This window comes from Solea solea, chromosome 21, assembly GCF_958295425.1.
Source record: "Solea solea chromosome 21, fSolSol10.1, whole genome shotgun sequence".
Taxonomy (NCBI): Eukaryota; Metazoa; Chordata; class Actinopteri; order Pleuronectiformes; family Soleidae; genus Solea; species Solea solea.
In genome coordinates, this window is record NC_081154.1 from 13,713,224 (window position 1) to 13,740,021 (window position 26,798).

Sequence of the window (26,798 nt, forward strand, 5' to 3'; positions counted from 1 at the left end):
TCCATTTGATTTTGTTTTCCATTTAGATCTTATTAGGATTTTACTTGGTAAAAAGCTTGGCGTTAGTGACTTTTACTTTGAGGTTTCAAGTCAAATTACGGTTAGAAAGTGACAACTTAATCAAGTCTCAGAGCAGTCAAGCTCAAAAGTTTTTTTTTTTATTTTAAAATACTTTTTCTGCCAAGTAAACATCTGCCTGGTTCAACACAAACACATTCTCATTCTGTGACATGCCTCAGGTCACTCGATCGTTTCAAATTAATGGAGAACAATCCAAGTACATGGTCAATCATAATTTATTCTTATGCTAAAATGTACAGCATTTTAAGTGACTGACAAAAGGAGAAAAAAGTCATAAATACAAGAATGTCATTCTGTCCTGTTTTTGTGCACATAGCCAGGTATTTCCCCCCGTTCTTACCAGCAACTCTGTACAGGTACAAAGGCTACAAAAGAGCAATATAAACAAAAACACAAGTACAAGTTGCGTTTTACATGCAATCCATTAGCTTAGTTTGGTCTATTCACAGGCTCTATTCTTCTACACTTCGGTAAAATATAAATCCAACATTTTATAAAGATAGAAAACAAATCTACAGATGGAATGAAAACGTAGCTTTAAAGGCATTATGTAAAATATCAACTTTGGACTAAATTTATATTTTCTTTATTGTTATTCATCGTTATAATCATTTAGTTCTTTTAAATTCTGCCACACTTCTGGACTTTTTGAAATGTTTTAGAATTGTCAGGGTACAAACACTGAGATATGCTTTGTTATTTCGACAGAAATCAGTCTGCTTTATTAAACAGAAAGCTGCCTCAAGGAGATCTGTTACAAAAAGACTTCAGAATTATACATACATAGCAATAAAACCTCTCAAACCGAACAGAAAACAGGACTAAGTTTACATTTTTTTACATTATTAGAATTAACAAAATATAGTTTCATCTTTCTCCCTGTGGAGGGAAACCTAATAAAGGCCAGATATTTTTAAAATGGCTTGCTATTAAGCACAACACTTGTACAGTACTACTCAATGCACTGTCACTAACAGAGACTGAAGCATGCTAGTTGTCACTTTACAAAATAAGTACAATAATTTAAATATACAAAGGCATGAGTATAGTACAAACTAATTGCCAGCACTGTTAGACAGGTACACTGAACAGGTTCAAACAGCCACTAACTCCACTTGTAGCAGGCACATTAAATGGCTTGGTTTGAGGCTGCTACACGACTGCGAGAGCGCTGATGAAAAACCTCTACGTCTGAGCTCTGAACCCACCCGCTCTAAAGACACTTCAGAGACACTAACACTAATTAAATAGATTTTCATCGTAATGATGTAAGGCTTCCCATCTGGAGGAACAAAAATACTTTTTAACAATAGCTTTAAAGTTTACTCATTGATGAAAAATTTTGCATTCTTTCCAAGTGCTGCTGCTGGTTTTTAAGTAATAAACAATAACAAAACAAAAAAGAAACACACACAAAAAACTAAAAAAAAAAAGAAAAAAAGAAGGAGAAAACAAGGCCAGATCAGTGCATCTTTAAACAGCAAAATGCACATGAGAAGAACCAGCTCAGTCCGAGAGTTACCGCCTGATGAAAGGCCCTTTTAGCGACTGCTTGGACATGCCTGTGTTCATGTAACCATGGTGACCAGCTGGAGTGTACACCATGTTGCCATGTGGTGGAGCCTGCATGGGCTGCTGGGGGTATGGCTGTGTTCCCATCATGCCCATCTGCATAGAGTACTGGGGTGACTGGTTCATATAGGCATGGTTGCCATGGTAGCCGCTGTTCATCATGGGCTGGCTCATGCTGTAGCCATTCATGGCGTTGAGGGAGGGCATATTCATGGAGTTGACATTGTAGGCCGGCGCCGGCATGATGTTCACGCTCATGTTCATGCGTGGCATGGTGGCCAGCGTCCTGGACGGCGCCTGCATGGCCACAGTCTGTGGCGGCCGTGCGTACATCTGCTGCTGGTGGTGCGACAGCGGGGCTGACTTGGAGCGTGCAGAGATGTGACTCTTGGACGCAATTTGGGGCTGGATCCGCTGCGAGGGCGAGATGCCCATGTTGCGTTGCAGCATCATGGGCGGTGGGGAGCTGAGATTTGGGGGAGGGGTCATGGTGGCCTGCACCTGTGGGTTGGGGACTCTGTGTGGCGTCTGGGACAAGGAGACCAGGCTGGAGTGCTGTGACGAGAGTGAGGGCGTGTTTGCATATGACGTGATGGGGTGCGAGGCCGAGTGGTTGAAAGGCAGCGGGTGTGGGTGGTCGATGAACGTTTTGGTGAACTGCTGCAGCTTGGCCAGACTCAGCCCCGACGACTGAGAGTAGTGGCCACCGCCATACTCCCCCTGGTGGTTGATCCTCTCATAGAGGGCGAAGTTTGTGTTGCCAGACTCGGGGATGTCCGCCAGCTGCATGGTGGTGGTGAAATTGGTGGGTATGGCGCACTGTGCCATTTGCTGCTGCTGGCTGTGCTGACTGTGTTGATTGTGGAGACTATGCTGAGGGTGCTGATTGTGCTGGCTGAGCTGATTGTGCTGCAGGTGGTGATTGTGGTGATGACTATGCTGGGTGTGTGGATTGTGTTGACTGTGCTGGCTTAGTTGATTGTGTGGACCGTGCTGATTGTGTTGGCTGTGCTGATTGTGTGGGCCGTGCCTGCTGTGGGAATTGTGTTGACTGTGTTGACTGTGTTGACTGCGCTGGCTGTGTTGACTGTGCTGGCTGTTACTGGGCGGCCGCTCCACCACCACGCAGCCCTGGGGCGACTTCACGTTGCAATGCGGCGGCGAGCTCAAGCTGTTCTGCTGAATCATGCCGCAGCTACCGGGATTGACGGCAGCCATTTGCTGACTCACAGCGCAGCTGCTCTGGGCCAAGCCGCTGGGGGGGATGCTGCTGTAGGAGCAACTGTTCTGGGTGGGACCTGCCCCGCAGATGCTGCCCCCCATGGTGGAGTCGTAACTACTGGGGTTCTCATAGTTCTCCGTGGTGCTCTCAATGCTGCCCAGATCACTGAAGCCACTGTCCACAACCTGCTGAGAGTGATCCGAAACAGACGGCACGTCCATCATGGGGCTGGTCTCCATGTTGTGGAGTGAGGGCACTGAGATGGCACTGTGGTCGGGGCTGATCTGAGTGTACCCGCTCTCCAGGATGGAGACAGCCGGGCTGTTAACAGAGCGCACGGACTGGCTGGGGTGGGACTGCGCAGAGGAAAGGGGGCTGCTATGGTCAGACTGGGGGCAATCATCTAGTGACGTGAGCTGGGGGCTCTGGGCCACATGGGCATAGGTCTGTAGAGTCCTGCAGGGCTCCTGGCTCTCCACACAGTCTTGGAAAACAGTCTCACGCTCACTCTCCTGTGTCAGGGACTGAACAGCTTGGACTGTCTCTGAGTCAATCTCTGTGCAGATTGGAGGGTCCTCCCTGAGCACGGGACTGAGCGGCTGGCTCTGTGCAGTCTGAGAAGGTGGGTGCTCTGGAGAGGGACTGGGTGTGCTCTCTTCCTCTGACTCAGAGTCTACAGGGTTATCGGAGTCTGCAGCTGCTACTGCGGTGACTGCTACGGCTTCAGAACGTGGCGTTGCTACTGTTGTGTCTGTCACTGCCTCCTGGACGCTTTCTGCAGTGGTAGCTTGTTCCTCGTCACTACGTGGTTCTGTAGAAACCTGCTGACTCAGCTCAGAGTCATTGTCTTCTTTTGGATCTAAAAAACACGGGGTGCACTCAGCGACTTCTTTCAAACTCTGTTCCAACTCTGCTTTATAGCTCTCCGGCTCTGCTGTCTTGCTGTGGCTGTCATCTTCATCATCAGCATCCTGATCCTCAATCTGGGTTCTCTGCTCATCCTCATCCTCATCTTCCTCATTGTCATTCTCCAGTGGCGCTGTGTGGCCCTCTGTGCTGTGTTCGGCATCTTTGGTTGGGGACTCCTCCTCCTCCTCCTCCTCCTCCTCATGTTCAATCTCGTGCTGGTCGTCTTCGGGTAGTTCTGGGGAATCACCTCTGTCGTCGCCAGGCCTGGGGGAAAAGGAACCAGGTGAAGCTGCAGGTGAACAGACCAGAGAGGCCACTGGCGACCCTTCGGGGGAGCTTGACTTGTGGGAGCCATGGTCAGCGGGACTCGAGGGCTCGGAGGGAAGCCTCTCTTGAATTATGTCCGGACTAGCCATGCCTCTGTCCACTCTGCTGCCCTCGTCTGCACTGACGATATCTCGGTCAGGTTCATCTTTCGCCTCTTCAGTCTGAATGTGGTGCTGCTCTGCTTCCATGGGGGTTTCAGGAGGTGTGTATAGGTTGAGCTTGAAGCCCATCTTTCGTTCATTCTTTAGCCTCCATTTAGGAGGGCCACGTTTCACTCCTTTGGGCCAGCCTTTCTTCCGCTTGACTGGACGAGGTCTGCCAGGTCTCTTACACAGGACGTTAGCTCCTGTAGATCACAAACAAACAAAATAGACGCATTGTTTTTCATTTCGTGAGATAAGAGATGGAACTTTCAGATAACGTGGGCCGGCATGAGTGACAATCTACAAAGACACAGAGATGCAACAATCTCCCCCGAAAACAAGTTCAACAACAGTTGTAATAGTGTAATATGATAATGAGACAGTCAGGATGCAAATACCTTCATTCCAGTGTTCAAGATTGTCTTTGTGTGCATTCTTCTCCAGCCTCGGGCGACCTCTCCGCCTTTTCATTGGTATAATAGGCTGCTTGTCCTCCTGTTCCTCTTCCTCATCCTCATCTTCCTCTATCCCGCCCACTCTGCAGGTCTGCTCCAGCAGGGGCATAGGACGCTCGTCATCAGAGTTGTCGAAGGGCTCGTTCAGCACCTCGGTCGTCTCAGAGATGGTCTCTGTTGTTACGCTGCTGTTTATTCTCTTTCTTTTACGCCCTCTTCTCTTGAGCACAATGGTTCTCTGCAACGCAAACACAAGAGCAGCCAGTGAAAACAGAAGAAATCCTCGGCAAAGCACTTTCGCAGACTTAAAAACTAGTGCACTAGGTGGATGACCTCCGTGAGGATTAAGCAGAAATGTATTCAGTCTTTTGTGCTAAATGTAAAATGGTAAAAACCACACTGTTGGACTAAATGTTTCAGCAATGGAGCCTGGTGTGGAAAACCACAAATGAGGCACGAGGCAAAGTAAGCAGAAACCGCAGGTCTATATTTTACATTCTCCAGTTGTTTCCCACTGACTGCCTACGATTCAGCCACTCTACTGTGCAAAATCCTTCACAAGAAGAATGTGAAATCAATACTGCTACTAATGCACTAAATAAACCCCAACAGCCACTGTCATTCTTTTCTGGTTTCCATACTGTTTTTGCTGATAAGGACACCCTGACACCAGGCAGCTGGCTGTAATATTATCTCCAGCACAAGGGGGCAGTGCCATATAGACAGAACAGATGTGAGAAGCACAGAGGAGGGCAGTAAATTAACCATGACCATTGACAATAGTACAAGGTTTATCCTGCACAGTCTCGATACTAGCAGTGAAAACACAATCTATTATCTACAGCTGCAGGCACACAGGGAGGCTCCAGATGACACGAGGAAGCCACTGAACCTTCCAGTGAATTCATGAATATTTATCAAACCTTTCCATCTAAGCACAGCAACACAACATGGTCCCTAATGAAGGAAAATATCTAATGATACATTCAATTCCACTTTGCCTATGAATAAAATTCCAGATAACCAAGGAGATTATATCACCAGGGAATAAAAGATGACTTGTGGTGGTGAAAAGGAAGCGTGATTCACATCAGCAAGCACCAAAAGTCACCTTTCTCTTGGCTGCGAGCATCGCATGGGCTTTTGTCAGGATGGGTGGTGAGCCATCAGAGCCATCCGAGTCATCATCGTCGTCATCGTCGGCTTCATCATCGCTAATTTCCTGGGGCTTCTGGAAGCGCCGAGTCCAGGAAGTGGCCGGGCGGCGCTCATATGTCCTGTAGGGAACCTTGCAGTGGACCTTGGTGAGAGGTGGTCTGCTAGCATGACTCACCATGTAGCCCTCTCTCTCCTCCTTTTCCCAGCAACTGGCCTGCTCCTTCAGCCGCTCAGCCTGGTAATTAAACAGACAAGACACATTATCTCTGGGAGAGGCACACGCACGGCTCCAACATCTGAGCAACGAGGCTAATGGGAAAACAAGAGATCGGAATTAACATCATGAAAAATGAATCACTGCAGGTTTCTCCTGATACAGATTGGACGTCGGCCCGTCGTAGAGGAAACATTTCCATTAAGCAACCGTGGAAAGATTGAATTTCATGGAATATTCAGCACCATCAATTATGTGGGGAACTGATTTAGGGCAATTTTGCACAACATTAGATGCCTGCTGACAGAGAGAATGCGTTTCCCATTAATGCCTTATATTTGGGCTCCCTAGCGAATCAAACAAGCATTCAGTAACAGCACTGCAGGCATGTGTAACTAAATAACAAGTGTCTGATAATTGTGCAAGGAAACCTACATCCATTTCTGCCTCCCTCTCCTCCTCAGACAGGGCCGCGTTGATACTCGTGGACGGTGTCCAGCGCAGGGCATCAGGGTCCACCTCATTCTGACGTGGGTTAGCCCGCAGCCGGTCCATGTGCCTGTGAATCAGTCGCTCTCTTCTGATCAAAACAACCCTATAGGTCACAGTTAAAACAGGCCGTGAGTTCATGTGCACAAAAATAATGGGCCACAGTAGAAAGGAGACATGTGTATGAGCACAAAGACAAGCTCTTTGGGACAGCAGGTGCTCCATGTCCTTGGGGGTGCTTAACCTGACTTACTTCTGTCAATATTCAGCTGCATTAATGGATACTCTGTTAAAAATACCCGATGGCCTGGATAAGTCAGACAGCACACAGAAGCAAATAGCACGGGCTGAAGGAGACTGCGGCTCGGAAACTGACCTGCCATCCTGTCTGTCAATCATGCCAAGCTGCTGGAGAGTAGCGGCGATGTCGTGCGGACACATCCCAGTGGCCCTGCTTATTCCTTTAACACTGATGTGTTTATCTGGGTGCTTATATAGGTACTCCAGTATGACACTTTTCCAATATGCCAGGTAAGATAAGCGACCCAGATCTGACAGCGGCTTCTCCGGGGAGCCGGCTTGTCCTTCTTGCCTGGTGAGAAGGTAACCTAAAAAGACACAATTCAAACGAAAACAAAATGCATTAGTCAAGCTAGAGGCGGCTGCTGGGTTATTTTTCCGCCTGCAATTCAACCACTCTCCCTCTCCTTTATGGATTGCATATTCATGTGCGGATGTGACACTTTCACCTTCAAATAGTAAAACTGGCAGCGAGGCAATCACTTCTCCCTTTTCTTCAACCTTTTGTCATGAGCTATAATACTTATTGGCAAGGGCAACAAAGCGGGATGACAGAGGGGAGCAAAGAGGAAACAAAGCGATAGAGCGAAACACAGAAACAGCTGGATATCATTGCTCACAAGAGACTGCACTTAGGAGAGATAAAGAACAAGGGGTAAAAATCCTAATACAAATGTGTATCTGTGTGTAATTAGTTTTATAGCAGCCCTGTCAAGGGTCATCCATTATGAGCAGCATTAAATTAATTAATGCCTTTTAATGTGCACCCACTACTGAGAACCAAACAAGCAAATCTAATCACTAAACACATAATATTCCAGCAATCATAACAATATTCATTACTAAAAGCTAAAAAGGGAAGCCTGTGATAACAAACACCAAGAGATGAATATTCAACGGAATTAATTGAAAAAAGTAATATTTTATTCCGTGCAATTTAACAAGTATTTTGTCGTTAATAACCCGAAATAAAGAGCTACTTTAAATCCTCTCAATTATGGTTTGAAAGAGACCATTATTTTTGAACACAGGCACCCGTTGAGTGTCTGCTCTCACAGCTACCTGGGACAAAGTGTTCCACTAATACAGTGCAATATAACAGAAAATCTTAATCTAAACAACTCCCAGTTCCAAAGCTACATTTTCCAATAAAGCCTTCAAAGAGCTCAGAACTCAGCTGTGTTCAGTCTCCCTTAATCCCTGTCTTTGTTATCAGCACACTCTCAATATCAGAGATCCTCTCGCATCTCTGTGTCTCAATGGCTCCCAAAGTGAACAGGAAATCAAATGCTCCATTACCACCCGCCCTCCCTGCACGCGCTCCTTTCCCCCTCGTCTTCATCGCACACAAACTCAGCAAAGAGACAACTCTCGATGATAATAAAACGCTTATAAAGACAAAGAAACTGAACACAGAAATCCACTCAAGGCAGCAAGTGTTTTCATAAGTGGACCACAAGGCTTTAAATATTGTATGTGTTGCATTTACCGGTCTGAATCATAAAAGGATCTACACCTCATCGCATGCAAAGCAGAAGAGAACTGGGGACAATTTCCATGTAAAGTGAGGGTTAAATATTACTGGGCATCAAATAACATACACGGCCACAATGTAACGTTTATCACTCCTCATCTGCTGTGATTGCCTAAGCACTGAACATGAATGCCCTTGATTAGCCCACTTCAAACCATTAACCAAATAACAGCACCTTGCCCACAGCAAAACAAAAAGAAAATCACCCTTTAATCTTAAATTGTTTGTAAAGACCAATGAGAAAAAAAAAAAAACCCAGTCCAGCAGTCTAAGAAAGCATTAAGGAACTTACTGAAATCAATAAGAAACCTTCCAAATCCTTGCCTTTGGTACTGAGGCATGATCATTATGCAGGAGACATTGTACTTCTGCTGGCAAAGCTTTTCCTGAGGGAAGGAGAAACAGATCAAGTATGTCAGAGCTCTGCTGAAGCTGGCAATTTACTGCACCTGCCATTGTCCTTGTCTAAAGCTGTGCACATGCACACCACACACACACACACACACACACACACACACACACAGAGTGATGAGCTCTCACTAAGAGGTATCACACTGTTCTGAATTACGCCTACACTGTAACTATCTTTGTACAAGGTTCACCTGTCAGTTATTTTTTTTTTGTACTATTTAATCATCTAAATTATAAAATATAAGAGTTAAAATGTGCATTTTAAAATTCAAAGTAGGGCTGAATGATTAAGGAAAAAAATTCTAATTGCCATTTTTCTGACAGACCGTGTGATTTATTTTGATTTGACATCACATTTGGTTTTTCAGGCAAGCTTTAAATTAATATTCACTTCAATTATTTGTGGTATAGTTTTGAAACAATGGAGCATTACAACATGACACCAGCAAACGTATAACTTCTAAACTACAACGAATAAAGGAGAACATGTTATGGCTACAACTAATAATTATTTTTTAACTTCTATCTTCTTTTATCTACTTTTTATCTTCGATTAATTAGTTAGTCATTTCAATCAATTCAATAAATACAAACAAATGCTGTAAAATATCTTTCCCGAACTTTAAAATGACAGCAATCATACATGTTTTTCTTTCTTCATGGACCAAAGCTATTCAGTTTAGTGTCATAGAGCTGCAGAGAAACTAGAACATATTCTGAAATACAGAAAATACTTAAACCAATTTATCAGTTATCAAAATAATTGGAAATTAATTGACTAATCTATGAGTAGTAAATACATTGTTGTAGTCCTAACAATCAAAAATATAATATTTAAATTGCAGCTTTTGCTTATTACATTCATTAAAATAGCAATGTCCTTTTGAAAAACAATGAATTATTCAGCCTTGGTCCAAAGCCAAATAATATTCAGTCAAAACTGATGTTAAAAAGAAAAAAAGTGGCAAATTCTCCCACTTGAGAGGCAGGAACTATTGAATTTTTGGCATTTTGGAATGATAACTGAATAACTGACTCATTGCTTAAGCACTAGTATGTGAATAAACCTAAACCCTGACAAAATGGAGAGGTCGCCCTGTGTCAACATAGCCATTAAAAATATCATGTGTGGCATTTCTTCATTTCCCCATATAATCACTTTGTAATTCTTACCTTGGAGAAATAGCCCACAAGATGACAGCCTTTCTCATCATTCTTTGTAAGTATGTAGAAGAGAAAAGGCTCCACATCATAATACAAGGTCTTGTGATCCAGGAAAAGCTTGGCTAACAGGCAGAGGTTTTGGCAGAAGAGTTTGCTGACATTTCCATCAACCTAAGCACGGAATAAAAAGAGCAAGAGGACACTGTTCAAACAGTCCCCATTTTCCCTCCACCTCCCAGAACCCATTCAGTGGAATCTCATGCAGCATACAGTTATTGCTTTATTGCTGTAAAGGGAAGCTGACCTCAAATACAGAAAGGTCGTCCTTTCTGTAGATTTCATTGGCTGGCGGGTGGAACCAGCCACACTTCTTTGTGTGTCTCTGGAGAATGTCTTTGCTTCTCATGTACTTCAGACAGAACTCGCACAGATAAAGCTTTTGTAATCTGGTGGTGACAAAAGGGAGAGCTGCAGTTTGTACTTCAGCACGAAAGATTTAGTTCTGAAAGGATTTTGAAATAAACTGTGACTCCACTTATCGAGAGGCAATAATTCTTGTGTAAAAAAAAAAAAAAAAAAGTCAACATTACCTTGAATATTCAGGTGGGTAAGGCGATGAATACCAGGTTTGGATCTCAAACTTCCCAAAATCAATGACTGCGGGGCAGCGCACAGAGTCTGTGTTCATCAGTGATCCAGTTCTCTGCAGAAACATTTAACACGACATTAATGACCCAGATAATTCAGTGACAGTGTCTCTTTTCACCAGTCTGTGCTATTGTTATAGAAAGCATCACTTCACATTTCCCATGTGAACACAAGAATACACTTTATTTCTATAGCACTTGTCTAAACAAGGTTACAACATGCTTGTAGGTAGGAATAAAAGAACAAAACACAACAATGTAATGTTAAAAAAAAAAAACACCACCACCCAACAACTAACAATATCCTGTCAGGTACTAAACAATTTGGCTAAATATATTTTAAGCAGTGATTTCAAAACAGGAAAAGTGCTGACATGACAAAATTGGGGCCCTAGCAAAAGCTTTGGTTACTGGCCTTGTCTTGGGAACAACTTTTGGTTAAAGGATCTTAACATGAGGAAAGAGTTGCTGCATTATATAGCTGGGAGCCAGACCACACTTGGCTTTAAAAGATGTTAAAAATGAAAGAATACAGTAGTAAAATCTGTCAGAAGTGTGAGAATGCATGTCCTTCATATAGAATCTAATACTTCCCAATATTCCAGCTAACTCATGATCCATCACTTTCCAGTATTGAGTCAGTTTCTTTTAATACCATTTCTGAAAATATCACATTACATTACTAGCAGGAGTTAGGAGTCTCTGTTTTACAATAAAAACCAACCAAAACATTGTTTAACTTGCACCCAGCAAATCTTACATGAGGATAATTTTGATATACCTTTTCATTATTATCACCTAACCCACATCCTTCACTCATTCAGTTACTCCACTGTCAACTTGTCTGTTAAACTAACAAGTGAGCAATAAATCTGAGGATTTTGAGGATAATTATTTGAGATGGATATTAAAAATACCAGATCGGCACTTAAAAATATATGAAAAACCATGTTTATTCACCTGCGCGGCGAGTTGCTGGACACACTTGAACATGTCAATGTCCTCCTCAGTGACGTGGTCTCCGGACATGGCCGCGAGGTCTGTGTGCGCCTCCTGCTTCACGTGCAGGTCCCCGTTGTGGCCTGCCACGGGCACAATAAGACAACATCAACACATCAGATGGCACATCAGCACCGGCCTTGTTTGAAGCAGCCGAGGCTGAATAATCTCATCAATGCATTTTATGCAAATATGCTTATACTGTGAGTACTGCTGCTGAGCCTGTTTGAGGCCATGTCTCTGAGGAATTTCATAATGTATCATCTTTGCATGTTTATATGAAAATCCCTAATGTAATGAAGTGAAACTAAATCACTCTAATTGCGTAACCGCTTTCATGTGCTTAGTCATCCACCAAGACAGTTTCCCATGAATTAAGAAGCAGATGCAGTGAAGGGAGCAAGTGTCGACATGAAAAGCAACTGATGCTGGAAAGCAGGCAGTAATTTTATGAAAGACATCAACACCATGACTTAACCACCAAAACAAAAACCCATTTCATGTGGAAGTGATCTATCATTAACATATTTATGGAAATCTGCTGCTGGGTAGGTCGTGTTTGTGCAGTATATTGTTTAGAACTGCTTGAACCAGTACAGTAAATCCCATTTGTTTTTAAACTGTGCCTTCAGTTGTGAAGACAATGAAATGTAAGGGTTGCTGCACTTCTGGCTATAATCATCATGTCAGCTCTGAGTCAACTTGGGTGGGTGAATCACTGGGTTGTATGTGTGTAATGACCACTGGAAGTGAGGTTGAGTGGAGACGGTGATTTCGAGAGTGAGGGTGGGATGAGGAAGAGCACTGATGTGACTACAGCCCTTACTAGGTAGTGATCACAATGCGGGCACTACTGCACAGGGTCAAGAACAGAGCAAGGAGCAACATGAGGGAGTTAGTGGGCCATGCACTATGACAAAAGCCAACGGGCGAGAGGATGAAAGCCACGTAAACTCCGCAGCCAAGTCAAAAACGCAACGAAACTGGTTTGAGAAACTAAAGAAGAAGATTAGTAGTCTGTGTTAGAATGCTGAGGGTGCCTCCCCAAAGAAAAGCGTAGCTATGGTCTAGGAAATAAATAAACTACCAGTGTTAAGCTTTAAAAAAAACAAAAGAAAAAACTTAAAAGGTGAGGAGACGCAGGTCTTGGCTGGAGTTTTGAGCCTTGCTTACCATGATTATTCTCAGGCTTAATTCTTCCGTCTGTCATGTCTCCCTTCTCTGATGAGGGGGTTCCCTTCTGAGGGCTCACTTTATACCTCAGCCTGCCTAGTGTCCTGTGCTTTTTAAGGAAGGGGTTACGTTTGAAACGATTGACCATCTTAAACGGGTGTCCTCTGGGTCGGCCCGGCCCAGCAGATGTGGAGTGTAACCGATTTTTACAGAATTCGTTCTTTCCAAAGGGCTGGGGCCCCATTTTGGACGCATCCTGCTTATGATGCATGCGCTTAGGCGGCGCGTAGCACGGTAGTCTCTTTTTCCGCGACTGTCCCTGAGTAGTATATATGTGAGAAAGTCCATCAAATAGTCCCTTAAGTTGGCTGCTATTGCAGAGACTACTCAGGGATGGAACACTAGACTGGCTGGAAGAGCTCTGGGGTGAGTTAGCAGAGGTGGAGCTGCTGGACACCTGCGTAGGGGGGCTAAAGCCCGGCAACGTGGGAGCCGGAGGAAGTGCAGATGACGAGGGGGTTATCATTTGACTGGCGTCAGCAGCAAAAGTAAACGGCTCTGGGGGCCTGGACAGTTTGGGCGCGCCCTTGTCTCTAGAGCTTAACTGTTTGGCAGGGGACTCGACGGCGACCGCTCGCAAGCGACGGCCCACGGGTGAGGGGGTAAAGAATTTGGAAAGCCCATCGATAAGCCCTTTGGTTTTCTTGTTAACGGTGAGTGTAGCTGGAGTGGAGGTGGGCGTGAGGGGGAGAGTGGTGGTGGGGGTGGAAGTGGTGAATTGGGTGGCGTCGACCACACAACAGGGGTCTGCAACAGCCAATCTGTCTCTGGCGTCCTTCACAGATGCAGCATGACCAGATGAAGGTGTGGAACAGACGGTAATCTTTTGACCCCTACCAGGTGACCCCCTTCCTCCAAGTGCTACCATGCAGCCGTCACCACTGGTTACAGAGCTGTGAACACAAGAACAACAGTGAGCTGTAGGAGGACATCTTTGGTACCAAAGATGGGGAACTTTGAGTATTTCCAATTTCTGCTTCTATATACTTCTACTTGACTTGTACTTGAGTAGCCAACGTACTGTACTGTATACACATGATAAGGGACTAGTACTTGACTTATAATGCAGTATTTTTAAAAGTAGGGCATCGCTTAGTATATTCTACAGTGCAATGTTTTGCACCCAAAGCAACTTTGCGAAGTTGAGTTGTGTTTGAGTCATTAAACACCATTTACTTAGGATTCTCTGTTTTTTTTTGTTTCTTGTTTAATGTCTCTGTAAAGGATAATTCCACTTAATAACAATGTGGGTTTTAATTTTTAATAGTTTTGACCATAATTGTTCTTATGAAATCACATGACTCTGCACAAAATAGCAATAGGGTCAATCACAATGTCGACCTGTAAGCTGTTAAAATTATTATTATAATAATGATAATAATAACAATAATAATAATTTACTGTTAGATACAGCTTTTCTGAAATGTTGCTACATTCCCGTTCATTAGCACCCAACACAGAGAGCAATACTTTATCATTTTCAACAGGAGTTCCCCCTTTCACAGAATATTATACACTTACATTCTTTGATTGAGCTTATTTCTGGGCCTTCCAATTGGCTTTGCATATCGACGTTTGATCTGATCGGCTTTCTGGTGCAGCAGTTTCCTCCCGTTGTCTTTTGGCCTGCAGACTTGGCAGATCCAGGTTCCTGGAGGGTGTTCCAAACACAGAGAGCACTATTTAGGGTGGGTTCATCAATTCAAAGGACATACAGTGCATTCATTCGAAACATCTCCTTTAATACAGAGAACTGGCGAGAACCCCGCCAGCTCACAATGACAATCAATTACTCAGCACAAAGCAAAAATCTATAGGAAAAACACTGGGTCAATTCTCTGTCAAGAGAAATAGACTTCCATGTCAGCTTGTTGTGCAAAGCTATGAGACTTGTATGAAGTGACTGCCAAATGTCCTACTACAGTATATGCACCATCATTACAAGTGTTGCTGTAGGGTCACACTGTAATCCAGAGATAGCAAATCTCCCCAAGGATGCTTGAATAATTTGATATGCATGCAAAGCTCCTAATAAGCCACTGCTGCCACACTGTGTGCTGAGTGACAGCACCAAACGGCTGTGTGTGTGTGTGTGTGTGTGTGAAGAAAATGCTTTGAATTGACAGCAGAGGAGGAAAGAGAAAAGCCAGACAGTGTAAACACCTCACCTTTTGGCATTCTTGAAAGCGGTGGGTCGCAGCATTCCATGTGAAAGCCCCGATCACATGAATCGCAGAACAGCATCTCATCCTGAAAGACAACAACAGCAGGCATGTGTAAGGGTTGTCCCTGCTGCATACATGTAACACCCTCCTGTTGTTTTCCAGTCTTTAGGAAGAAATAAGCCCAATTGTGCATATAAGAGACTTTATAAATGTGAGGGGGAAAAAAACAGAAAACACCTCAGGGATTCACAAAGTGAAATCTACCTCAAAAATGGTGTGAGTTGAGATAAATGCAGCATTATACTTACAGCGTTTTTCCCTTGTATCCGACAGGAACTGCAGGTTTTGCATTCAATACACTGCCACCGTAATCTCTTCACATTTGAGGTTAATTCAGGGGAAAACTTCAGACATGACGGATGCCCTTTAGATACAATAAATAAAAAGCATTTTAGGGACGACACATTTTTACCAGCACTGACTTTGTCACAGAGCTGGAGACAAGACTTTCCATTTACTCACACGGCGAGGTTAAATATTAACAAATTACAACATCCACAAAACAATGGTAGGTCTTCATGTCCACAACACGTTTTTTTTTTTTTTCATTTAACCCTGCCACAAGTTGTGTCTAAAAACAGTACGATCAAACATCTGAGCCGCTAATTACAGATAATTTGATCCTAATGAGGCAGAAACAGTGGCAGCACTCATTCTAATGGAAGCCGATCCATGAAAGTCATGTGAAAGCTTGCCTTCTCCCTCACCCTGCTCCCTCTCATGGTTGTAAAACAGCTGTTTTACAGTGAGAGCACAATTTGTGTACACTACCAGCGGTTAATGAAAACCACCTCAACACTACTTAGTCAGATTTGAGCCATAAAAATGTCACCAGGAGAACAATGCCTTAGGGCATTTAAAACAATTGTTCAAACATAAATGACTCCTTGGTTGGCAGAGGTAATTTTATGGAGGGTTAGCAGTTATGTGTGGAACAAAAGAACAGTCAAGGAAATGCCACCATTCTGCAGCAGGAAAAGGGTTGATCTTTGATCTGCTGTGCCACGTGCACACTATATATATATATTGAATTGAGAGACAATTTCAGATACTATTGGCCACTTATGGAGCATCTGCCCTTGTTCGGGCCACTGGGGGTTACAAGCAATATTACATCCTTTTAGCCGATCAATCTGAACCATTTTCCTCCGATATATCTATTTTAGGAGAGTGACATAGTGTGGAGTGAGAGTGTGACAAACGCTTGACTGATGTTGACAACTGACGCTGCCAGGCTGGGTTTGACATGATGGTATAAATTTGAAATAAATGTTCTTTTTCTTTTTTGATTTTTTTCTTATTTAGAAGAAGCTTTAATGTTAAAAAAAAATCTTAAATTAAGTTGAAAGGAATTACTTTAATTTACAGGACCAATGTGATACATTTCTTTTCCACTATCACGTTCAAAGCTATGGTTTGAAGCTTTAATGTATTATTTGTTGAAGGCTGATGTCTGTAGCCCTGTCAATACTGTAATAAACACAACCAATCGTTTTATTCAGACCACCTGAAATGATTAGCTCGCTAACCTGTCTGTCGCTAACCGACCTGCCTGCACTCTGGCCTTACACTTGCAGCGCGTGACCAGAATCTTCACAACAAACCAGAGAGGCAAAAACTGTCGAGAGGAAGAGAGCAACGCCACAATTCCAAGACCTGCTTCATACGACTATTTCCAAGGTTGTTTGAGGCTGAGCTTTTACAAAAGGGTCGATGAGAGGAGGTTTCATAGTGAAATACAGGTTCTAGTCAATTTTCAGCCCTCATGTTAGGAATGCTCATGTCATTTGTGCCAATTTGTGACTGATCTAGACTTGACAAGGTCAAGTCATGCCACCTGCTACTATTCTGAAAGAATAAAACATGAAACATTTCTCAGTAGGACTGGTCAATAATGCCAGATTCTTCTCTTCTTCAACTATTACAAAATGTAAACATCTTGTGGTTTGATATCACAGATTCCCAGCAAACAAAAGTTATCAAGACGCAATATTTGTTTGCATGTGTGAAAAACATGTTACAGTCGTTACAGAAGAACCAATAAGTGAAGGCGACTCACCACTGCTCCCACAGTCTGCACAGGACAGCAGCTCCTCTGGCCGCTTGTCCCGGTTTGACTCTTTCGTTCCAAGACAGAAACTGCATATTGGGATGGGGTCAACGCGGAGCTGGGTGGGAACACAAACACAGACAAACTGTTTAAAAAACAGATTTGGGCATGTTTTTTTTTTGTCTGGCATATTGTTGGTTAGAGCAAGACAAAGCAGAGTGTGGTTTTAATGAAACTGCCTCAAAAATATGAAATGGAAGCATAAGCTCAAAGAATGAAAAAAAACAAAACATTGAGTTCTCACAGAATGAAATGAATAATAAATGAATCTCATCCTCAGAGATGTGCTGCATTTGAGATCCACATCCTTTATCCATTACATCTGAATGGGTAAGTGATCTTAGTAATCATAGTTTAAGGGCTTAATCCAATTCTTAAAGCTTGCACTCCAGTCTGAAAGGATTAACCAGCATGTAATCAAATTACCTCAATAATAAAACATGCTCTCATTGTTACTGCCGTGATCCACAGTAAATGTTGCAAGTCTCAGAACAAACACTCATTTAAGGGCTTATGGAAAATTTCAGAAGTAAAATATGAGCTCACAGTTTAAGAGGATTTCCTCATTGATCACTCAGAATGGAGAGAAGCTGACTTCATAGAGGAAACTGGCACAGATGTAATGTCAAGTCTTCATACAGCTGCCAGTCAAAACACACAATCATGACACACAACTCTGGCTGATGCATCATGGCTTTCACAAGGTGTCCCTTTTAAATATTGGATCCTATACACAAGCCTCTGGAGGAGCACCAAACAAGCTGCTGTCTCCTCCTTTCTTAACGGAAAACAACATTCACAGGGTGTGACCATAAATAACCAACCTCATCATCAGTTCGCACACTGAGGCCTCAACATCTGACTGGAGAGCTGAAAGGTACACTGGGGATGCCCGTAATAGTTCCTGGTTTCTATGACGCGGGTCCTCGTCTTGTGCTTTAAACCTCCACAACCTACATGATCCTGACCTCCTGTTTCCGAACAGCAGTTGAAGTTTTCATCACTCGACAAAACCGAAAAAAACAAAAAGCGTCCTTTCGCTCAACCTGTCACGACATCCAAACAAATCCCCGGGGGGAAACGCAGTGAGAAAACAGTGGGACTTTATTCATTGTTCCTTGCTGTTGTATCAATTAGTTGTGACGGGCAGTTCACTGCCACATCAATAATTACTCTATTTTCCAACCTGCCAGGTCAATATTTGAAAGCGGGCACAAGCTGTTGCTCACACAGCTGTGATTATGGACATACAAACTCCCCAACATGCTCCTGTGAGATGAGGCTAAACCTCAACTCATGACATCACACTGTAGCTCAGAAAATCCATTAACAGTTCATACATGTCTCGGGTCACATAAGAAAAGTGGGATTATCTTGTTGATCATTTGTATTGTTCATATATCAAACTAGGGCTATTGTGTGATCACTGGAGATTCAAATTGTGAACAATGGTGAGAATTAACAAAGAAATTCATTCATTTAAAAAGTTAAAATGCCAAACGGTCTGTGGCTGCAGCTACTTGATGTGAAAATGTCTCTTTTACATCAATATTAAACTGACTATCTTTAGATTCTGGACTGCTTGGTCTGACAAAACAAGCCATTTAAAGATGAGATCATGGGTTCTTTTAGTTTGTAATAGGACTTTTTCATTACTTTGTGACATTTTATAGACTAATAAAAAGGACGAACAATCAATAAAGAAAATAAATCCTTTGTTGCAGGCCTGCAGATAACCCTGATACTTAACTCAACTGCACAAAGTCTGTCAATTAAAGGCTCATCAGAGTTCAAATCACATTTACTCACAGCAGGGACGGACAGAAATGTCTGCATTTGTCCTTGATCACAAGCCATTCTGCTTTATCACTGCTAGGAAATACAGCCAAAGGCATCTGAAAACAAGGCCTGTGTTGTGATGGCTCCTTGTTTGTGTGTGTCATTTTGTATGATGAAGACTGGGAAGAGCAAAGTGACACCACTAAGTAAACAAAAAAAAACATCCGAGTGTTTGGGGTTAAAATAAATCATTTATGCGATTTCTACAATGGAATTATACAGACAAGTGAGAACACTGATGTAAAGACCTTGAAATGAATAAGACATCAGTGCTAATGTGCAGACTGTGTATAGTGCTGATGAAAGACGCACAGCTGAAAGTCTTCCCTTCATAACACGGTCTCCACTGACTGAGCTATGAAGTCTAATCCAGGAACTGGAGAATTAATTTCAATCAGTAATATTCTTAGGCTTGGTGATTAAAACCAATGGCAATTTGCAATCTGCACACCATTAAAACATGTGCAAATAGAGAAATAAACACAGCTGAAGAGATGCTGACGATTTACTTGGGGATTCTAAATTAAGTACATTACAGGAAATTATGCTCTTCAAAAGAGCAGGCTGTCCTGAGTGAGGGGGTGGGGTCCTATTAGAACAGTGCTGGGAGAAAGAAAAAGAAAGAGAGAGAGAGAGAGCACTGAAGTGGTTGCATAACACAGCAGGAAAAAAACTCTCATTCCTTGCCTTTGTTCCTGCCAGAGTCTCTTCAGAATCTAATAAACTCTAAACCAAGACTGCTCCTTTTTTTTTTTTTTTACCTCAAAGTATCTCTTTTTCTTCCACACACATTGTGCTTTAACAACTGAACAAGCAGAGATGTCTCATCCTTTTGAAGTGAACTAGGCTAGGTGATGTCATCAGCCCGGGAGCCATGGATTGAAATGTTCCAAATGGAAAACAGCAGGCCTTCCTCAGCTATGAGAACCATTGCAGGACACTGCGTCTCTAAACACTTCTCAGTTTCACTTTTGGCCTGACCACAGACACTGTCACAGTTGTGGCGGCAGTATCAAGGTGTCACTTCCTGATTATTCACTGTGAAACTGGTGGGAAGCAAGGGTGACATCTCGGCAGCCCGATGCTGCTCACCACTTCGGCTGCATAACTTGTGCATCGACTATTACAGTACGCTGCACTTCACCTTGATCAGTCTCAACACACAATATGCAAAAAAAAAAGCCTCCAGAACAAACTATCAATATGACTGTGCAGTGCACTAGAAGGCCACAAGATGAGCACTGTTTTCCATGACACACTCTCCAGGGCTTTTGAAAGGGAGAGATTGTTTTTTTAAATTGCAAATTAAGCACAATAATGCTGCCATTGTACACATATTTATCTGTAGTGTGCATCACAGCTAAGCATGAATAGTAGAGAAACAACCTCTGTAAACTATAAACCAAACCCTGAGGTGCCAGTGGAAGCAATGCAACCTGGAAGTTTGTTTATATGGTTTTATTTCCTCTCTGGGGTTTCTCAGTTAGCACAAAGGTCATAACAGCTGCATGTAGTCTGAGACCAATATTCTATCCCCCTGTACATATTTCAGTTCCCATCCCTCCCAGTCCTGTTTGTGAATACTAGTTTATGCTTATTCCCTTTGCAAATTACCAATAAACTATACCAATTCTCCTCAATAATGTTTTACAACTCACAAGACAGCCAGCCACATCCCTTAAGGTCATTAGGCTAGAGTTACATAACCTCTGGGAAGTCTACAGCAGACTGCCTGCCACACACTGTCAGCATGACTTTCTGATTATCCAAGCTCTCTTATTATGGAGACCAACAGAAACACAGCCTCAAGGAGACACACTTGAGATGACGTTGCTTCTGATCCTTCAAGCTTGAGGCCCAAAGATTAATGCCACAGTTGTCCTTTCAATAAAAATCCATCTCAGCGGTGGTCTTAACTTTCACCACTTCTCCTTGATCGTGCTATCATGGAAACACCACTGTAAGAAAACTGCAAAAAGTATTTCTGAAAGAAGTTTTAGGGCATGCAAAGCCTGAGTGAAAAAGGGAAATCAATGACACATTAATAACCTGTAACATATTAATAGCCTGTCTAGTTTGGCAGTAATTCCCCTTGTAATAACAGCAACATGAGACAGAGTAAACATCCTGGGAATGATCATGAAGTGAGGGAGTGAAATACAGAGGCCAAGGTGTGTGTACCTGGTCTCGCTCGTGGGGGAGGAGTGTCACCGATGACAGGACCAAGGGGGAAGTACTCGGACACCGAGGGCCCCTTCCGTCTGCACTGTCATGGCTGAGCTTGTACCGCGGCCCGTTTTTTGACAACCTGCCATTGTTAACCGACCGCTTGGCTGCCAGCCGTAACCTCTGTCGGAAAGCAGGGTTATCAACAACGTTTAAGAGGTCATCCTGGTTCCTCAGATACCTCTCTATGTTTTTCAGCGAGGAGCCATGGGTATCATCCAGGCCCTCAATGGCCCTGTTAAGTATTTTATTCCAATCAATATGGCGCAGGTCGCTTGAATTCCATACAGACTCCTTTGATGGCACAGACACGTTTGCAGGCGGGATTGATCCAACTCTTCCGGGATTTCCTGGGTCCTTGTAGGAGGCACTCCCTTTATTTGTAACCTTGAGAATAGAGCCATCATGAACACTTAATTCCAACTGCTCAAGGACGGTCTTCTTGTCCAGTCCGTGCGATGTAGCCACCGCATGACAAATCCTCTCCTCTGAGGGCCTCTGCTTTTGCCTTTTAATTTTCTGTATTGCTTCCAGAATCCACTCCGTGTACAGAGGGTTTGCAAGTTTTACCATGGTTGAACAATTAGACGCACAAAAACGTGATCCATACAGATTCCCCTTTTCTGCTGCTGAACACTGGGTACATCCACATCTTCGATAAGGTCAAAAAGTTACGCTCCACGCCAGCCTCCAAACATTTCTCCTCAATCCTGGGTATCTGACATTGGGCTTGAGGATAAAAGTTGGCACTAGTTAAATCCACAAAGGCTGTAACCAGCTGAATTGGAGCTTTACTTATTTGATCCCAGATCAAATCTAAAAAGGAGAAAAGAGAGATACAAATTGGTCAAATTCATTTCAAGCAGTGAGTAAACGTTGCATATTTTTTGATTATTCACATTCTGTTAAGTATGGGGTTATAACATGCTAGATATAAAAGCTAAGGCAGAGGAATGCAGGACTTTTAAGATGCACTACAACATGAGAAACAGATGGATAAAAACAGATGCAGGAGCTGTCATGGCTGCTAAAGAAATCAGACTTAATCCGTTGCCTGACAGTCTAATCCACACACCAAAGCAGATGTCCAATTCAAAAGAGAGACAATTTAGTTGGAGTAATAAGTTTCCACAGAGTGACAGGTAGCGTGAAAAAAAAACTTCGAGAGAGTTCTGGAAAAGTATAAACAGTCTCCTCAAGGGACACATATTTTCGAAGTAACATTCCTCAAAGTTAACATTTATCGCTTGTTTCTAAAACGCCAGACAAACACTTGTAATGCATAACACAGAAACCGGGGAAAAAAGGAAGAGCATACGTTAAGTTTAACCCGTTACTTTTTTCCCCCCGCACGCGACTTTTGACAGCTCGACGTTCCGCTACGACGAAGTGATCGGCGCGAGCTTTAATGACAGCTGTAAATAATCAATGCTCACTTTCCTGACAGCTGCCGCTATTAAAACGCTCCACAGACACATCCGCACAACAGCGCCGAGCCACTCGGCGACGGAGCGAGCCGCTAATAACGACGCAACAAACCTAGAGTTGTGTTTCGCTGAGTTGAGCAGATAAATGACAGTGTTGCCAGCATTACTGATGTCACCTAAACAGTCGCCATTTTGTTACAATGTTGTAGTTTACATGAATCCGACATGACGCTGATTACAATCCAATGGAGTCTCATTAAACCTTACCTACACTAATGTGCCCTCCCCAGCAACTTCAATATTGGCTGTAAAGACAAGATCCGATTTCTGGTTTGATAAAGCACATGTCAATCTTTATGTATGAGCTCACTCTCTGAGGCTCCGCACTGGCTCTGTGATCTGTCACTTCACTCCATTGACCCGCCTCTTAAGGTGCCTTCACTGACGAACTGATATCATTCACGTCTAACGCGCATAAAAATCGGAACTTCCAGCCCCAACCTTGACGACGTGCTTTTATTAACTTATTAATACACTGTAACAAGCACACACGAGCTAAACGGCGACTAAATGGCGTAAATATTTAACCTCATTTGCGAAGCGTTTAACACCGGCCCACCTTTACTCAGATTCCTCCTTGAAACACTTGGTTACACTTGAAAGTGATTTAGATCATTTTAGACTTTAATTGGCTGTTTGTTAAATCCATCATTTGTTTGCATTAAACCTACAAAAGGCTGTAGGTGCACGAGAAGAAACTGTGCTCGTAAATAGTCGGTTTCACATTGAAGTCTTCGAGGGGCTTAAAAAGCTATCGCCTTTTCCTCGTCTTTATCTCCCTCCCTTTTCATTATTTCCCCGAGAGGAGCCGTAATTCTCCCGATGTTTAACATTTAAACTGTGTGGCGTTAAATTGAGGGCGATAAATAAATGTTCCGTCAAAGAGGGAGGAAAAGTAGGTTTTCCTGCGTCTGCCAGCGAAATTATTAACGTCCTGTGTTGCGCTGTGCGATGATGGCATGACCTCTTTATCACCATTAACTATCACGTATCTCCAATGAGGAAAAATAGTGAGCCCTGGAGGGAAAAGAGGCGTTCAGGGGGGAATACAAGTTAACACGACTGCTGGGAAAAGCAGCTCCTTCATCACACTGCTTCTCAATTATGTGTCTTTTTGAAGCTTCACCTCCGCTCTTGTCTTTCTTTTCCATATTATATTAGGGAATGATACACACTGCCACCTTTAGATTTTCACGCCGTTTTTTTTTTTGTTTTTTTTTTTAAACACACACAAACCGACACGTCTGTCTATCTATAGACTATTCTGTCGCCGTGGGCGACAAGACACAGCAAATTAAACGCCAAGTTTCATGCAAGGCTGAAGATATATAACAAGTATGGAAGCTACCGTAAATATTTGCTTGTAGTTTACCTCTTCAAGTTTGTCCCCCCCTCTCGGATATACTCCTCTTCGTTATCGCGGAAACGTCGAAGGATAAATGTGCGGCGACATATCCGAAGCGGGTTTCTGTGGGATTTCGGCGTCTGTTTGCAAACGAAAGGCTGCAAAGCTCGCACCGAGACATGGAGAGAGGACCTGATAACAACTAATTGAAAGGTTAATCTACATAGCAGCCTGTGACAAAGTGGTACCCTCCCCCTTCTTCTTCTTCTTCCTCCACTGTAGACATCCCTACTTCAGTGGAGTGGAGCGGACCGTCGCCCCTTTAGTTCGCTCCTATAATGATATTGTCAATTTCACTTTCTCCCCCTCCATCAACATGTCCAGTGATGAGCCAGAGAGAAACATTTTTTTTTCTCCCCCACCACACTTCATGTTTCTGCTGGTTCAGGCTGCATTTTACATGTCTCTGTGTCATAACACTCCCATTAACATGAATCCCCCTATGGGCATTTTTAAACTCCATTGATGTGCAGCAGATATAAGCTCATATATGACTGGGTTTGACATAAACACATAAATCCACACTTTTATATCCAAATGAGCCATTTCCTTACACACACACTGGTCTAAACCTGGGGCAGTGCTGTATGTGGGGTATATACACTCTGACGCCCTAATCTGTTAATTAACTTCACCCTGCCCAAGAAAGAGCTGTACTTGTTAGCAATAATGTAGATCATTAAATTTGCACTTTAGATTTGGGCTCCCCCTTTGCTCATTCACAAACTCTTTAGCAGGATTAGAAATGCCAGAAAGCTCATTTTTCATGCAGTAATACAGATGCAATTAGAGAGATAATTGTAACTTCCCACCAGCTTACACACACACACACACACACACTCTACAGTACATGCAGATTAAAAGAAATGGTTTTAAATAAAATACATTTAGCTTATTTAAAAATGCATCTCATGTCTAATTTGATTTGCGTTGCTTCCGTTTACATCACAGTAATTGTTTTATTATGTTGCATCGTCATTAGATGGAGCACTTATGACATTGTTCATGCTTTTCAACTGACCTGTTAAGGTCCCATTCACTATCTTCCTGTCATTCAGTCCATGACATTTAATCTATTTACTGGTGATTTCTGATAAATAGGAAAATAAAAGGAATATTTCATTACTGTTAAATCTGGTGAAATGAAGAAGAAGAGGGTTCAAATTGGGATATATATGTCCAGTATGTACGACTGGTGTCGCTGACGGAGGCGCTGACCAGACCTGCCTGTGTCTGGTTATAATGAATGCCACCCTGGGCCCCAGCAGGTCCTCTGCTGCTGCATGGGTCCAGGGATAATTTGAATTGGAGCATGTGCCATTGCAATCTGCCCATCCCCCTTTCTCAATCCCTGCCAACTGCCACACTGGTGTTCACAAACACTGCTGCCCATCTGCGGGCAGAACACCGGCCAGGGCCCCACTTACCGCGTTGCCTGTGTTCAGATATATATCGTGGTGGTGAACTCACTTTTGTAGGCGACGAACACAAAGTCAAGTTTGTACTTCCTACTTGGAAGCTGTTTACAGCATAGTTAAGTAAAAATAAAAAAAGGAGAGTTTTTTTTAAGATTGTGGCGATGTCCTAAAACCAGAGTTAAACATTCTCAGAATGCTTACAGCTCATTAGCTTACAAAACATACAACAGTATTGTAAAATGTAAATGTAAATGTCTCTGTTTTTATCTTTGTTGTCCACACGTCTCACATTCATTGAGCAAAAGTAAAAGTTTACCAGCAAAAGTGAGAAAAATGTGTAGTCGTTTCCTTATTGTGGCAGGCATTCTCATTACTTAATCATGGCTCCGTCTTTTTGTGTTTGTGTTTTGCCATCTGTCATCTTGAGAAGCAAATGAACCAGCTGCCATGGAGTGTGATCTTGCCCAATCAGAAATGTGGTCCTTTTCAAAGCGCATCTGTGTGAAACCTTAAAAAAAATGCCGATGAAAAAAAAAGTGTCTCAAAGTTGTTAATAACATTTTGGCAAGAGAATATTTTCACCTAGATGCCCCACAATTAGCATACATGCATAAACTATGCCTGATTACAAAAAAGCTGTGCTGTTGTTGTGCTGCGAAAAAGAAAGCTGGAGAGAAAATAAAAGGAAATGTAATGTAACAGGTTGTTCCACGGGATCAAAAACATTGCTTCTCTCAATCACACTTCTCTGTCGAGCAGTTGAGTGTTGAATTGTTTGCCACATAACACTTCAGACACTGCCCAACACTTCTGCTGGTCCACAGTCTGTGGGAGGGGAGAATGAGGAGGGGCCCTCCCTCTGATCCTTGTCTCCAACCCCCAGACAGCACAGCTGGGCATGAAGGATCAGCCTAATTTTCAGGTCCCTCTAATGATCGCCACGAAGAGCAAACCGCTAATCCCTAAACTGAGAAAAATGATCTGCTGTAACCCCGCAGTGCAGATCCAGACCCCTGAGAGTCCAGTTAGGACCCAGCGAACAACAGACAGCACACCAGGCTGCGGTCTGCCCGCCATCACCACCACCACCACCACCCCCCTCCCCCATGATCTCCATAATGGGGGTGTTGAGCTGTCCAAAAGTGATTAGCGTGAGGGAGCCTCTGGCTGATTCAATAATAGAGAAACACACAAACATGTGTTGTGACATTGTTTTGTGTTTTAAAAAGT

The 26,798-nt window shown here is 43.1% G+C and overlaps 1 protein-coding gene across 6 annotated transcripts; it reads right to left on the reverse strand.

The window, feature by feature from the left end:
* Positions 1-278: 278 nt before the first annotated feature.
* Positions 279-24,406, reverse strand: kat6b (K(lysine) acetyltransferase 6B). Of its 6 annotated transcripts, none has more exons than XM_058620506.1 (17): positions 24,118-24,406; positions 21,214-22,074; positions 17,143-17,251; positions 15,332-15,447; positions 15,027-15,108; positions 14,380-14,509; positions 12,799-13,751; positions 11,587-11,708; positions 10,570-10,682; positions 10,284-10,425; positions 9,989-10,150; positions 8,697-8,790; positions 6,947-7,178; positions 6,517-6,676; positions 5,821-6,102; positions 4,653-4,947; positions 279-4,457 (listed from the first exon to the last, which is right to left on the reverse strand). In XM_058620506.1, the coding sequence occupies exons 2-17, from the start codon at positions 21,829-21,831 to the stop codon at positions 1,600-1,602; spliced, it is 6,468 nt and encodes a 2,155-aa protein (XP_058476489.1). In that variant the 5' UTR covers positions 21,832-22,074; positions 24,118-24,406; the 3' UTR covers positions 279-1,599. The 6 variants fall into 6 exon arrangements, with proteins under 6 accessions (XP_058476489.1, XP_058476491.1, XP_058476494.1 ...); XM_058620508.1 differs by having other exon boundaries at positions 24,094-24,406; XM_058620511.1 differs by having other exon boundaries at positions 13,696-13,751; positions 24,118-24,404.
* Positions 24,407-26,798: the final 2,392 nt, after the last annotated feature.

Coding starts and splice junctions, on each gene's coding strand:
- kat6b (XM_058620506.1), bottom strand. CDS start 21,831: ATGGTAAAACTTGCAAACCCTCTGTACACGGAGTGGATTCTGGAAGCA. Junction 14,510..15,026: donor GCTTTCAAGAATGCCAAAAG/GTGAGGTGTTTA, acceptor AACACCCTCCAG/GAACCTGGATCTGCCAAGTC. Junction 4,458..4,652: donor TCTTGAACACTGGAATGAAG/GTATTTGCATCC, acceptor TGTGATCTACAG/GAGCTAACGTCCTGTGTAAG.